The 15,096-nt window shown below is 43.2% G+C and overlaps 1 protein-coding gene across 3 annotated transcripts; it reads left to right on the top strand.

Moving 5' to 3' along the window:
- Window positions 1-650: 650 nt before the first annotated feature.
- Window positions 651-14,619, top strand: LOC116319087 (potassium voltage-gated channel subfamily G member 4-like). Of its 3 annotated transcripts, none has more exons than XM_039614036.1 (3): window positions 651-681; window positions 7,026-7,865; window positions 11,210-14,619. In XM_039614036.1, exons 2-3 carry the CDS (start codon window positions 7,107-7,109, stop codon window positions 12,044-12,046), a joined length of 1,596 nt encoding a protein of 531 aa, XP_039469970.1. In that variant the 5' UTR covers window positions 651-681; window positions 7,026-7,106; the 3' UTR covers window positions 12,047-14,619. The 3 variants fall into 3 exon arrangements, with proteins under 3 accessions (XP_039469970.1, XP_031594167.1, XP_039469961.1); XM_031738307.2 differs by lacking the exon at window positions 651-681 and adding an exon at window positions 1,557-2,024; XM_039614027.1 differs by lacking the exon at window positions 651-681 and having other exon boundaries at window positions 6,880-7,865.
- Window positions 14,620-15,096: the final 477 nt, after the last annotated feature.

The following is a 15,096-nucleotide window of genomic DNA, read 5'->3' as shown; positions in this document are numbered from 1 at the left end:
TCGGTATCGGCAAGTACTCAGATCCAAGTATCGGTATCGGATCGGTTTGAAAAAATTGGTATCGTTGCATCCCTAGTTTTCAGCAAACTAAAAAGCAACCCTGACTTTAAAACATGACATTTTTACACAGCCTAACTGCAAATTACATCTGGAGGGAACATATTTTCTCTCTTTCTGATATATTTACTGGTGAAGGGACCGACAGAGTTCATCTAAGCAGGTAGGTGAAGTTGAAAAAAATATAATCGACAGGCTTTTCATCCAGTAGATTAAGGCTCCCCTCCATGCGTGGGAGCATGTTTCTTTTAAATTTGTCTTTTTTTGACTTCTAAATTTCATTTTTCATTTGTTGTCTGCAGGTTTAGAAGAAGAAAAAAATGTTTCACAGCATTGTTGGGTTTTTTTTTTTTCCACAAGCCATATGACTATTAAATTAACATGTAATGTACACACAACACATGAGTAACACAAACTGCTTGAGGGCATGCAATCTCTGTGCATTCCCTTTTAGGTCAGATGATGTCACTAAAAAGGTGCAGACAGCACAAACATGGTCCAGAGTGTCCAGTTCAGGGAATCCAGTTAGCTGAGGTGAAGCCTTGCAGACAGCTAGCAGCTACAGCCACGAAGAGGCCACGCCCCTTATAATGCAAACTGTAAGCCTTAAAGTAATTTAAACAGGTGAGTCATGAACACATCCTCCCTCTGTACAGGTGTTATGAAGGAGGAAATGAGCCACAGAGAGCAAACAGTTTGTGTGTCAGGCTGTAAACATGTTTATTTCTGCTGGAAAGCTTTAACATGGGAGTCTATGAGGACTGACTCACTGCTGCCTCTGCTGGACGTTAGAGGAACTGCAGCTTTTCATCATTTGTTTTTTTACCACCTGGAATTTGTGACATTTAGTTTTGAGTATCTGAACAAAAGCTGGGACTAACTCTGCGTATATCCCTCCAGGACCGGAAAATAAGAACATACTCGTCTGTGGTGTCAGTGGTCAGGAGTCTAATCAAGCTTTATATTATTTTCTAGAAAGCCTGCAGAACGCATGTGCAGTAGGGTCCCGTTGTAGTGCAGCAGCAGCACCAAATTGGAGTCTACAGAGTGTGTACATGAAATTGAATCCACTTGCATGTAGATGTGAGAAGCACAGCACTGTGTGCAGTAGACCCGCTGCTCTGATTAGAATGGATGCAGCGCGCTTTATTTTTACTCTCGGTTACATCAGACTTACTGTTGCAGCTGAGAGTTTTTGCAAACTGCTTCTGTTCCATCAGTGTTTGTGATTTGTGCCAGAGGGCTGCACACTCTCATTCTGACCTGTGATGGACTCACACAGACTTGCTGTAAGTTTAAATCCTGCAGCGTGAATTATCCGGTCCGACCTCAGAGATGTGGAGCTGTTAGTGACTCAACAAGATCCTGAAGATTAAAGGGTTAAACTTTTACACACGTCTCATTCTTTTACCTCTTCGTGTATCTCACATCAGGCAAAAACGCCCCAAACTTCTTCCAGCACATTCAGCCTGTCTGTGTTTTACAGTGCATCGGCGAGGAGGGCTGGAGATGGGAGGGTGTGAGAGGAGGAAGAGGAGGATGAGGGGGAGGGAGGAGGAGGACGGTCCTGCTGTCAAACACAGATGAAAATCCAGCGGCAGGTTTCAGGAGGACACCGCCGTTAGGTAATCGCATTTATCGTCTCCTCGGATGCGGCGGGGGGCGGGGGTCAGCGGACACCGAGCGCCGAGCTGCGCACAAAGAAATCCGTTTCATTCCGTTCCCTCCAACTCCGGAGCTGCTGGAGAGGCGACGTGTGCGTGCAGCCCGGTGACGGTGCACGGACACACACCGAGCCCAAACTTCAGACTGGATTCAGAAACTGGAGCCGGAGCAGCGCCTGTGCCTCGTAATTGGCGCAGTTACGCGGAAGGTTGTGCGCCAGTCTGAGTGGCTCAGGAGCGTCTTCAAGAGAACATGAACGGGACACGTTAAAGAGCCGGGGCGGCTCGTCTCCGCGCTGAAAGGTGAGTGAATCACACCTGGCCTGTACGGAACTTTGACCGGGGTGTAGTTCAGGGTCCGTCCCTCATTTCTGTGTCAAATTCAGGCTGAACTTTAATTTCAAAAATTGAGTTTGAATCTCAGATCTTAAGCGAGAAAATGGCTCAGTTCGCATTTTTAATAAAAATATGAGCTGACAGTTGGTTTCAGGTCGGGGAGGCTGAGGAAAGCTATAGACTGTAGCTAGAAGATGGTGGATTCTACAGTCACATCACCCCCTGGTACCTGGACTCGAAATTTTAAACAAAACTTTGACTGCAGCCATGATGTTTTTAATCTTATTTACATATAGCTTTTAAAAACATTATTTATGTCTTTCTTTCTTTTCTTTGGAGCATCAAGTCGCTAGCTAGTTTGGTCCAGGCATCACACAGACGCAGATGTCTGGTAATTACTGCTTAGTAAGAATTAAAATCAAACCCAAAAACCAGAGCTCCACCTTCTTGGATGGTCTGTCAGTGCAGTGACCTCACAGCAGCCATATTATTGGTGACATGATGTCATTAAAAATGCTCCAACAGCACAAACACGGTCCAGTTCAGGTGAAGCCTAGCAGAGAGCTAGTAGCTACAGCTGCCTGTGTCACCGTCCACCTGTCATTCAAGAAGACACGCTCCTAATAATGCAAACTTTAAGCCTTAATAAGCTTTAAACAGGTGAGTTATAAAAACGTTCTCCCCCTGTGCAGGTGTTATGAAGGAGGAAATTGTCTTTTGAGACAAAACAATTTTAGTAGTTTTGCTTTTAACATGGCCTCACTCCTGAAACCTCTTGTTGATATTAGAGGCGCTACATCAGCACAGCACACTCACAAATGAAAACTGGGCCGGCCTTCGTGCACACATGCTGAACGCTTTGAAACATGTTCAGCTTTTGCAGGAGGTTACAGAGGATGTGTTTGTACTCATGCAACCATTAAATGTCAGTTTTTCACCAAATTATGTTTTTAAATAAACCTCCTGTTCATTAGTCGGAAACACACACACACACACACACACACACTGCACTGTTTTGTAGATTTAACGGTAAATGGATTAAAATGACTTTCTCCCTCCGTCACTCTATACTTAAACAAGTTTTAATGATTTTTCCCGATTTTATATTTCTTAATTATAAATTCTTGAGATTCTCTGCTGTGGCTCCAAACTGAGCTGCGTGCATCCTGCTCGCTTTAATAATCCCTGACGTGTGCCTGAAATTGGGATCATAGATCATAGAGAGCAACATGACACTCAAATAGAATCTAGGACAGAACTCAGCGACAGGACGAAGCCGATCAGCAGCCCAAACCAGGAAAAGGACTGGCTCTACTCTACCTGAGCACCGAGTGCCTTACACACCACGTCTTATACATCCATTCACACACGCACGTTTTTCCTATGTGTAAGTGCTTTGTGTCTAACGTGAAAGCTGCTTTTGCAGGAACGATGTAGACAAGAGTCCATAATGGGAGTCAGCATGGGATTTTATTTGAAATTACAACGTCACTATATGTACTTACAAATATTTAAAGGTACATACACTAAAATAAGGAGGTAACAAGTCGGGTTTGTACAGTAAGCGAAAGAAATGTGATGTAAATAAACTTTAGTACTGTGTAAGTGATTTAAAGTAGTTTCATTCATAAAGTAATTTCATGGGAATTCTGCAGAAAAGCAAACAACATTCTCTCATCTTGCGTCGTAAATATGGGGTAATTTTGGGGACATTATTAAACTGTCCTTTTATTTAAACAGTATAAATATTTTCCTTTATTAACTTATGAATATTAACATATGAAAAAATAAATATCTAAATCTGCAGTACAGCATGCTTACAACATGAAAGGGGAAATTTGTTTGTTTTGCTTCACAATTCCCATAAAAATTATGCAGTACTTAAATGACTCCTCCTTTCCTGTAAAATATATACAAAACTTATTATTCATGCATTACTTAAATGCACTGAGAGCATAATTATTTTTATATTAAAGCCTGGCTTGTTACTCAAATAGAATGATTTTGTAATTTCAAATAACATACAACGATAATCCGTGCAATCACAGAATTACACGGAACAGGAAGCTTTTCTTCAGTTGAAAGTATGGAGGTCTGGCTTATGGTTGTTCATTTTTTCAGATATCAAACTTCAAACTTATGTGTGGTTCGCTGTCACGAGAAGTGAGGATCTCAGTCTTTTATAGCTCACACTGACCGACCTGTCAAACCCACGTTGGTTTCATACGAGCAGATTCTATATTCATCCTGTCGACATCAGGCCGAGGTGAAACTTTAGCTTTCTGCTCCAACCTGTAGAGCCAAAGGAGCTTCTTTGGTGATTCTCAGACATTTTCTACTCTCTCGGTTCGTTCACGCCATCACCGTGTCTCACCGTCGAGTCACACGAATCGAGGCGTGAACTGGTGTGAAGAAACTGTGCAGGGTGTCAAGGCTAAAATGGGGAGTGTTGAGAGCTTCTTCCCCTTTCAGTCAATTTTCTATTTTACTGAAAAAGACACAGGGACTAATGTAGACTCAGTGATTTGTTCTTTAATGACTGGCATGGAAGAATTATTAGAGCTGGATATATTGTCAGCTTTGACACCTGAAGCCCAGATAGTTTAATACAGCACATCAGGATCAGCGTCTGATTTATATAACAAAAAGCTTCATTTTTATCGTTGTCCTCGTTGTCTTGTTTCATCTGCAGGTTGGCTCAGCCTTTGGTCTGAATGATCATATAACACGGAAGAGTAGAAAACAATCATATGGAAACTGAATGAGCTGTTCTTATAGAGTTTCAGGGTTAGCAAAATTGTTATCTTAGCTATGTCTAAGTAAGCACGTTATAGTCTTCAATGAATCTATAGTCACAGGCTGCTCTGCATGCAGGTCTAATTCCTCAGTATTGCCCATTATAAATGGAATCTGGTCTTTAAGTCTGGTGTCATTAGACGTTTCCGGGTCCAACGAACACTGCAGCATCACTGAGAGTTAAAAACTGTCTAAATTCTTTCATCTTTAATAAAATGATCAGCGTTGCTGCTTTACCAGGTGTAACTATTAAGTTTAACATCCAGACATCCATGAAAACAGAATTTATTACATTTAACAGAGTTAGAAGTTAGCAGGACGTTAGCTCGCTAGTTTCCACCTAAACATGATATATCATGTTCTGACTGAGAGATTTCTGAAACAAATTAAAGCTCTGCAATCACTTCAAACATAAATGAAGACAGAAAACTAAAGAGCAGTGACGTTTGTAGGGTTACTGAACTTTGGCTAGCTGGTATATAATGATGTGCTACGTGATCGCTAGCGACACAGCTATGTTAGCATAACATAAACACAGTGAAGCTGGAGGATGAACGCTAACTTTTTTCCACTCGATAAAAGTTAACGTGAGGGTTCCCGATGGTTAGGGACAAATGCAATCACATGGCAGGATGCTGTAAACGGACCAAACTTCAGTCAGGAGAACAACTGAGATAATCCATCCACAATACGAGGTTAGTCACTAATATACTGCTGCATGGGCTGGGCTGTAGTTACATCTAAGGGTTTAAAAACTGAGCTTTAAAATGAACAGTGGTAATAAAAACTGAGAGAGGCCGACATTGATCACTGACTGTTTTTAGGGGCTTGTTGAGATTAAACAGAACAAGATACAAAACATTAAAACATGTTAAAAACACAACAGCCTTAATAAACACAGAGTAGTTTGGACCTGGAAGCAGGATTCATACATCATCACTTAAAGATTGGATAGCTTTGTCTTTTAGCATTAGCCTAGCTGAAAATCACATATTTGACTTGAGAGTCAACTTTAGGTTTTCAGCTGTTGTTGATCCAAACTCTGCATTCTTTCTAAAGAACAGAAAAAACCTTTAATACTGAATAAAGAAAGAAAACTTCGTCAACCTGCTAACCTCGCTCCTGAGTGGCGAATAAAGATTTGGACACAGCAGGTGGGCGGGGTTTTTGACCATATTTGGGATATTACCTCTCCAGCATCATCAAAGAAGCTCCTAGAATAGAAGGAATTGCCTGAATCCGGGTATTTATTTATTTGTACATACACATTTCATTATTTGAAACTCAGTTTTTAGTATAACTGTTCAACATCGAAACAGGAGATATGACAGGAAATAAGAAAAAAACAGAATAGGTTCACTTCAGAATCCATCACCAAATTCGTGGCAGACTAATAATGATTGGCACTGAGTCTGAGATTCAGTATTTTAGAAGATACGCATCAAATTGGGTGATATTCATGGTCCTGTGCTTCACTGAGGGTTGCTGTTCTCCTGGCAGTAACTGCAGTGATCCGAACTCTTTTTCCTGGCACGCTGCTTTGTTTTGATCAGAGTCATTACAGAAGATGAGGCTTCGCACAAATATGCGAGAGGCCTCATCTTCTCTCTCCGTGTTTCGGGCTGTATTGCTGCTGTGGCTCAATATGTCTGTTCAGTGTTGTCTGTGATTAAACACATCAGAAACCGGCGTCCTGCTCACATCCCATTTACTGCTCTTTGTTTCTTGATGGTATCTGACAGGTTATGACAGCGAGAGCTCGCTTTGAAAACCGGAGTACTGACTCTGATGTCACGTCAAACTTCAAGCCAAAACTTCTTAATCATTCTGAATTTGGATTTTTAACACCGATGAAGCTCAGAAAGCTGTAGCAGTTAATTGAATGTGTCAGACAACATTTCCTAATAGTTTTATGTTGTGGGTACGAGTGGTGAACATTAAGGAAGATATTTCAGTCTTCTCTGCAAAGCAGGATGATTGAGTTGAAGTAACTTTAAAACATGAACATGAAAAGGCTCGATAAGTGACGTAACAGGACTTGGATTTGATATCAGAACAGTAGGAGGTCTGGGACACTTCCTTCACTCCATGTTGGTCCCTTGTTGGAGACAAACAAGTTTGAATTAAAGAAAGATTTCAGCAGACTGAATCTCTCTTTTTGCTTCCCTACAGCTTCAGTGGAGCTTCCGTAAACCTCCGGTCAGTCGGACATAATAAAATCTCATCCATCCCGTCACACATCCAGCTGCCAGCATGCCCATCATCAGCAATGCCAACCACGACTTCAGCACCTACTCCATCAGCAGCGACGACAGCAGCCTCGACCGCTTCTTCACTGAGATCCCGGAGACCGAGACCCTCAAAGGCGTTTACTTCCAGCGCGCCCAGCTCCTGCGCGACCCGAAGGCGTCGTATGTGGTCGACCGCACCCTGCAGGTTCTGGTCAATGTCGGCGGCAACCGCTACACCTTCCCCTGGAGCACGCTGGAGCAGTTTCCTCAGAGTCGTCTGGGTCGCCTGCGCTTCTGCACCACCCCTGAGGAGATCGCACGACTCTGCGACGACTACGATGAGACCTGCCAGGAGTTCTTCTTCGACCGAAACCCAACAGCCTTTAGGGTCATCCTCAACTTCTTGGCAGCAGGCAAACTGCGTCTGCTCCGGGAGTTATGTGCCGTTTCACTGCACGACGAGCTCGACTACTGGGGCGTGGACCCCGGCCACATGGAGCGCTGCTGCCGCCGTCGCATGATGGCCCGGGTGGAGGAGGTGGCGGAGCGGGAGCGTAAAGAGGAAGAGTGGAGGCAGAAGAGGATGATGCTGAAGAAGACCAGCACACAAACTGAAAAGGGCTATCGCAGACTGATCGTGGTGCTGCGCGATATGGTGGAAAACCCTCACTCCGGGCTGGCCGGGAAGATGTTCGCCTGCCTCTCCATCGTCATGGTGATGGTCACCGTCATCAGTCTGTGCATCAGCACCATGCCGGACCTCCGAGATGAGGAGACGAAGGTGGGTACAGAGCTTACAGAATTTATAAAACAGCCTGTGGAATCAGTTTGAAATGCATAAAACTTTTTAAATATGGGCTTAAATAAAAACAGCAGGAAGAAATTTCTGGGATCTGGCTGAATGTTGAACCTGACGTCTGTTGTTGTGCTTCAGAGTTAACTATCACTGTTATTTAGCATTTAGCATCGTAGCATTTTGTGATTTTACCAAAATACCTGACTGTGTAACAACTCAGTGATTCGGACAAAAGCTTAAAACATTTACATGATAAAACTGATTTGTGGATCAGTTGTGTTTCATATGTATTTGTAATGTCACGACAGACTGAGCACTGAGCACAGACTTTAACCTGTTAAGCACCCACGCACCCAAGGATGGGCGCTAAAGGGAGGAAATCACATTTAATTGGTTATAACACGGAGTCAGAAATATAAATCCCGACATGTGTAGTATCCACAGAAACCTCTGAATCTTATTTAAACCATTTCTACAACCACCAAACAAAGCGAACACGCCAAACAGTTAAAAGAGCTGCTACGGGATTTTCTGGAGTAAAATGTGACCCAAAGCATATTTTCAAAGGTGTTATCTGCTATAAAACACTTTTACAGGCGAGGGAAATAAAAAATCACATTTTTCTATGTTTGAGTCACAGTAACTTTGAAATAGTAACATTTGCAATACTACTTACACCTCTGGTGAAATGTCACAGGTGTTAGCTTGGGGCTGAGGGCTTAACAGGTTAAACACTTGGAAGTGTTTAACCTTTATCCTTTCTAACCGTCAGCAGCATCACAAACTCACCCAGGCTACGTCCACACTAATACGTTTTCGTTTGAAAACGCATCGTTGTCTCTCCGTTTTGGCCTCCCGTCCACACTGAGACGCCGTTTTCGGTCGAGGAAAACGCAGCGTTTTGAAAACACTTTTGAAACTTGACAGAGAAGACTGTGTGTTGACTGGGAAACATTTCCACCACAACACTAAATATTTCATCCTGTTAACGTCGGCTCACGTAGCTGTGATGTAAAGTGGGGCTGATTGTGATTAACTGACAGGTAAACTGATGCCGACAGAGCTGCAGATTTTGTTCTCTATCACTGTGATATTTACAGACACCGGAAGCTGTTTCTAGCAAAATCAAGAAAGCTCGAAGTGATAAACACGCTGCAGGGTACCTGCACCCAGCAACAGACAGGAGAGTGGAAATGTGACTACAGATGAACGTGCGATGTGTAGGCTGGATGTGTAAAAGCAGCTCTTTGCTAACACATTAATCACATCACAGTAATATAACAGAGTATTTACATGTACATGTACAGTCTAACTGCACATTTAATCCCTGAGATATTTTAATATAAGAAAAAGAACAGTTTGAACAGTTTATCTCAGATTTTCAGTGATACAGAAACGCTGATTTAATCTTAAATTGTTATAAATAATTGTTTGTGCAGAAAGTCCTGTGATTCTCAGACTGACATTTTTTTAATCAACAGAATATGTCTGGGTTGTTGTTACTATGACCCTACTGTAAAAATATACATTTTTATCAGTAGGAAAAGCTGTAAAACTTATGAAAATACAGCTTAAAGTGGAACATTTTTGTCCTTTACATTTTCCAAATCCATCCAGTGGGCCTGATTCTGGCCCTGGGCCTTATGTTTGCCAACCCGACTCAGTATGAGACAAACGGGCATCCACAGAAGAGTCCAAGAATAAAGATATGGAGAATAAATCCTCTGTAATTATAAATAGGTGCAGTTATAAATCAGTGTAACTTCACTGATGGAAACAGCGATGACAGTAAAAAGACAAATTAAAGCATATTAATGGGGCGCAGGCGTGGATTGAAAAGCAGCTTTTGTCAGCGTGACTGTTTGATGGTTGTTTTTCTGTCGGCGGTCTGAGGTAACAAAAGGAGACAGCGTGCAGAGCTGACTGCTGTTGTCAGTGTAAAGAGTCTGAATTTGGCTTTTGTGAGCCGGAGACGATAAATCGATTCCTCCCGAACGTTTTTGCAGTCGGTCGGACTAATCGAGCCGACAGAAAATCAAAGTGTGGACGTGAGCGCTAAACAAAGCTGAAAGTTCTGAATCTGGCCGACCTGTAAGGTGGATGGTGCTGCTGCAGATATAATCATGCTAACAATAGCTTACAGAAAATTCAGTGTTTTTATTTCATGTTAATTATCAGCAGTCATGGTTTGAGAAAAAAATAAGACCTGACGGGTTTTCTTTCACAAACGTTCAAAAGCAAAATTTCAGTTTTTACAATAAGAGCCCAGATATAAGTGCAGGCTAAATTCTAAAGACACCACTCAATTAAATAAAGAAATTAGCATAAAGCGCTATGTTGACACAGTTTACAGCAGCCCCATATTTTATCCTTGGACTTACAGTTAGAGATATCCCTTATTTAGCTCCTCCCACTTCAAGGCCACCCTTTAAGACCACTTTCTTTTGATTGGCTACTCTCTATGACATCATGTAGAACCAGAAGTAGAAAAAACTGTGGTAAACTAAGTGATTCTGGCTCACATGGATTACTTGTGCATACACTGTCCTCATTATTAGAACGTCTGGTCATGTTTGTTATGCACATCCTGGCTGGAACAGGATAGAAGGCGATATGATGGAGTAAAACAGGAGAAAGCAGAATGGAAGCAGGAAAATCATTTTTATTTTACAGCTTTCACCGAAACCAGGCAGAAAGTTCACGTGAGGTTCACCATCCTTTCCCGAATATTACCTCCCTCACAAATAATTCACCTATTTCCAGGAGTAGTATTTTATCAGGGAACACAGAGTTCTAGATTAAAAATATAAATTTTAATGCTTGACGGTAGCTGCCCGACGGCGTCTTCTCGTCAGAAGTAGTTCACATTATGTGCAGTTAGAAAAGCCCGTGTTCTTCCAGGCTGTAATTTTCACTTTTCTTTTTGTCACTCTGGTATTTGTGGACACCGTTCTTCATTCAGTCGTCTTTCTTTCTCATTTTTTTGTCGTCATTCTGTCATCTGTTAAAATAACACTAGAATAAAAATGGATTTTTTCCCTGAAGCGATGCATACTTCTTATTACAACAGACTCTTTTTTTAGCATTCAGCTCCAGAGAAATCAATGTAAGTGCTCTGCAGCTTTTAAATGTTTTCCAATTTCTCGCTTTGTGCAGACAGACGTGGGATTAAAGTGATGGTAAGGAAAACCGAGAGGCCGTTTGCCCTCGGCACAGCGAGAGGCAGCGGGCCTCGCAGGTCACTGTTTTCCGAGGCTATCTGAGCATCATGTGTGAAATCAATGGAGCAGCACTTTATATTTGCTCCGTGTTTCTGTCCCCGTCTGCAGGGCGAGTGCTCCCAGAAGTGTCACAACATGTTCGTGGTGGAGTCCATCTGCGTGGCCTGGTTCACCTTGGAGTTTGTGCTGCGATTTATCAACGCCCAGAGCAAGCTGGCCTTCGCCCGCGGCCCGCTCAACATCATCGACGCCGTTGCCATCCTGCCGTACTACGTGTCCCTGGTGGTCGACATCAAAGACGAGTCGCACGAGGATGTCATCATGGGGGCCGGCAGAGGCTACCTGGACAAACTGAGCCTGATCCTTCGCCTGCTGCGAGCCCTACGGATCCTCTACGTGATGCGGCTGGCTCGCCACTCTCTGGGCCTGCAGACGCTCGGGGTGACCATGCAGCGCAGCATGAGGGAGTTCGGCCTGCTGCTGCTGTTCGTCTGCGTGGCCGTGACCCTCTTCTCACCTCTGGTTCATCTAGCAGAGAGCGAGCTGGCGCCGTTTGCCGCCACGCACCCCCACCACAGCTTCAGCAGCATCCCGGCCTCTTACTGGTGGGCCATCATCTCCATGACCACCGTGGGCTACGGCGACATGGTGCCGCGCAGCATCCCCGGACAGATAGTGGCGCTGACCAGCATCCTGAGCGGCATCCTCATCATGGCGTTCCCGGCCACCTCCATCTTCCACACCTTCTCTCGCTCATATCAGGAGCTCAAGCAGGAGTACAAGAGGGTGTGGAAGGAGGAGCGGGACGAGGAAATAGCTGCCGAGTCGGGGAAGAGCTGCTCCGAGGATCATTCTTCATTAGATGAGCTCAAATCCGTGTCGAAGAATGGAAATGATGGGATGAAGTCGAGCAAGACTCCCACACTCCCGTCTGCAGCGTTCTGATGGAGGTCATGTGACACTTTTGGTTCATTATGTGTTAAAAACTTTCTCCTTCCCGTACATTTAAACTCCTGAGCACTTGTACGATGAACGAAATAATATTCCAGGTTCTAGATTCATGTTTCCATCAAAGTCCATCAGGTCATATTCGCCTCTTAACTTCCACCAGGTCACTGAGGTTTGTTTACATCAATCTGATCTTGATCCTGATTTTGGCTTCACACATTTAAATGGATTTGATCACGTAACATTAAAAATGCACGCTCCTCCAATAAAAAGGAAATTGAGCGCTCCCTAAATCAGCGTCTGACCACCTGCCTGCGTGAGCCAATCGCAGCTGTTCCCTGCACCGTGCTGCCGGACCTGTCTGCTCAAGTAATTGGCTCGATTGATTAACCAAGAAGACGTTATGCAAAGAGTGCATGAGAGCTGCGTCTGCACCATAAAGCAACACAAATAACCCGAGAACACCCAGAAATGTAGAGTAACAATCATCCAACATCAGCTCCGACATCCATGACGTGAGGCTGTGCAGCGTCATCCACTCACAGAGAAACACTCAAATCTCATTTCATGTGGTCAAAGATAAGTGCCGACTAACCGCGGTGAGTAATGAAAGCTTCGGGAAAATGGTCAGCTTACTGGCAAAATATCTGTTGTTACCTCATGCAGTTATTTTTCAAAGCAGCAAAACGTCGATCGTGCAGGACACAGAGAAAGACTTTAGGTCTTCCTTCCAGGAGAGGAAGGAAGACTTTTTTCGTCTGCAGACATTCATTTATAAAGAATAACTACAGGAATGTCACATTATGTAAAAGTGAAAGCAGCACCCTGCTGATTTAAATTTCTGCAAATTTTTGTGAAAAATGTTATTAAATTATTTTATTTTGATGCAAATATTTGTACAGATGTGAAACCATCAAAAAAATGAGTGAACAATTGTAACAAATAATCAAAATAACGGCTTAAACCGTGCAGCCGTGCTGAACATTCATCACTTTTTATGGAGTTTTAAAGCTTTTAGGGAAAAAACTATACAAAATTAATATAAAATCTTCCAGTTTTTTCTGCAGCTGAAACAAAGTCCGTCTGTAACTCTGCACACGTCACTGCTGACCTGGTGGATGTTAGAGGTTAAACTGTCCTGTTTCCTGTCCCAGCCGTGTTTGTTTTTAATGACGAGCTCGGCGTATGTAAAGTAATCCCTGTGCACCGCTGTGCTCTACACGCTCCGTTTATCGCAGGTTTTTCTATTGCTGGCTCTCTGTGATGTCAGAGTGGATCTCCTTATATGGTCATCTCCAGTCCACAGCCCTGGCTGTGAGTGCAGAACCACCCAATGTGCAAATCTTTGTGTCTGTAAGCCATTCAGAAGATTGCTTTAAAAGGGGGAGGAGCTTGTGTTCAACGTTCAGTAAGATATGAAAGAATTGTTTGGTATTGTGAGTCAAAGCAAAAGCACGGAGCTGGAAATGAGTCGTTCCCGAAGCTTTTCCAGAACATTGAATTCTCCCTTTGTGTTCTGAGGAGCTCCAAACTGTGGTCTTAATAGTCTTACTCCTCTCTGTGGCTGCTAGGAGACACTGTGTCTGTAGTAATACACTATTTTTGTACACACACACACTCCGTGCACCAATCCAATTACAGTATGATTGTCTGGAGAGCATCAGTGTAATGGAAGATCACATTTCTTCCTCTTGGTTCTTTCGGTTTTAATCAGATAACTGAAAGAAGATTCTCCAGCATCTTCTTTTCTTCCCGTTTGCTTTTGGACTGTGACGCTGAAACTCTCGAGTTTCGGGATGTTGGAGTGTCCTTGAATGGACCATCGGCGCTCACAGAAGCCGGTGATGAAAACTTCACTGTGATGGATTGCACAGCACAGACGGCGTCACGTCTCAGAGAGGATTTTTCAGAGGGAGTCGATGGCTGCCTGGAGGGAAGAAAGTCATTTAAAAACCAATCAGCAGAGGTGTCGAAGCATTTTTGAGAACCACCAACTCGGTCCTTTAATGTGCACAGAAATTTTTGTCCTTCATTCTTCAACCACTCACGTCTTTCTGGCATTTTTAAAATAAAATAACACTTGGATTCATTTGCTGTGATGAATGCTTTGGATTGTTTTATTGCACTCGAAGCTCCTGAGCAGTTTTAATGACTACACGACAGAAAAATGTGACTTAAAAAGAGGCCTTAGAGAAGGAGATGGTGGGCTTCATTGTATTGAATGGAAGGACTAGTTAGTAATGAGAAAAATGCAACACTGCAGTCAGCAGCGATGAATTACACGCTCTGGTAATGACTTCCTGTGGAGCTTTATTATAAAGAAACTAAAACAGTGTAGGCACCTCCAGCAGTGACCGGCTAATACCAGAAATGATCGTAAAACCTGCAGTGCCTCTACTGTCCAGCAGAGGCAGCAGTGAGTCAGTCCCCATAGACTCCCATGTTAAAGCTTTACAGCAGAAACAAACATGTTTACAGCCTGACACACAAACTGTTTGGTCTCTGTAGATAATTTCTCCTTCATAACACCTGTTTTATAACTCACCTGGATTAAAGCTTGTATTATTAGGGGCGTGGCGTCTTTGGTGACACAGGTGGCTGTAGCTGCTAGCTCTCTGCTTGGCTTCACCTCAGCTACCTGGAGTCCCTGAACTGGACCTGTGGACTGAGAGGTTATGTATCTGTGTCTGTGTGATCCTCTCGTACACTCTATGGATGGTCCCGAGAGACAGTCTTCCTTTTGCAGCTTAAAACAAATCTAGAACATTTTAAAAAATAAATCTAAATAAATAAATAAAAGTGGAGCCTCCTGATGGCGTCGAAATCTTGGACAGAATTATTCACACCTCTGCTGACAGAAATGTAATGTCAGATCAAATATGGTCCTCACTGTAAGACGGGCAGGCAGACTGATGATGCTGAAATTTGGCAGAAAATCAGCTCCAGATGGCTAATTTCTGTGTTTCCTTTCAGTAAAGCAGAAAAGTTTCAGTTGAGAAATCTGCAGGGAGTTCATGCTTTTTGGCCTGAATTACAGTCATTTGTGC

This window comes from Oreochromis aureus, linkage group 1 (assembly GCF_013358895.1).
Source record: "Oreochromis aureus strain Israel breed Guangdong linkage group 1, ZZ_aureus, whole genome shotgun sequence".
NCBI lineage: Eukaryota > Metazoa > Chordata > Actinopteri > Cichliformes > Cichlidae > Oreochromis > Oreochromis aureus.
Note: the sequence above shows the minus strand (reverse complement) of the source record. Positions and strands in the feature narration are given on the sequence as shown.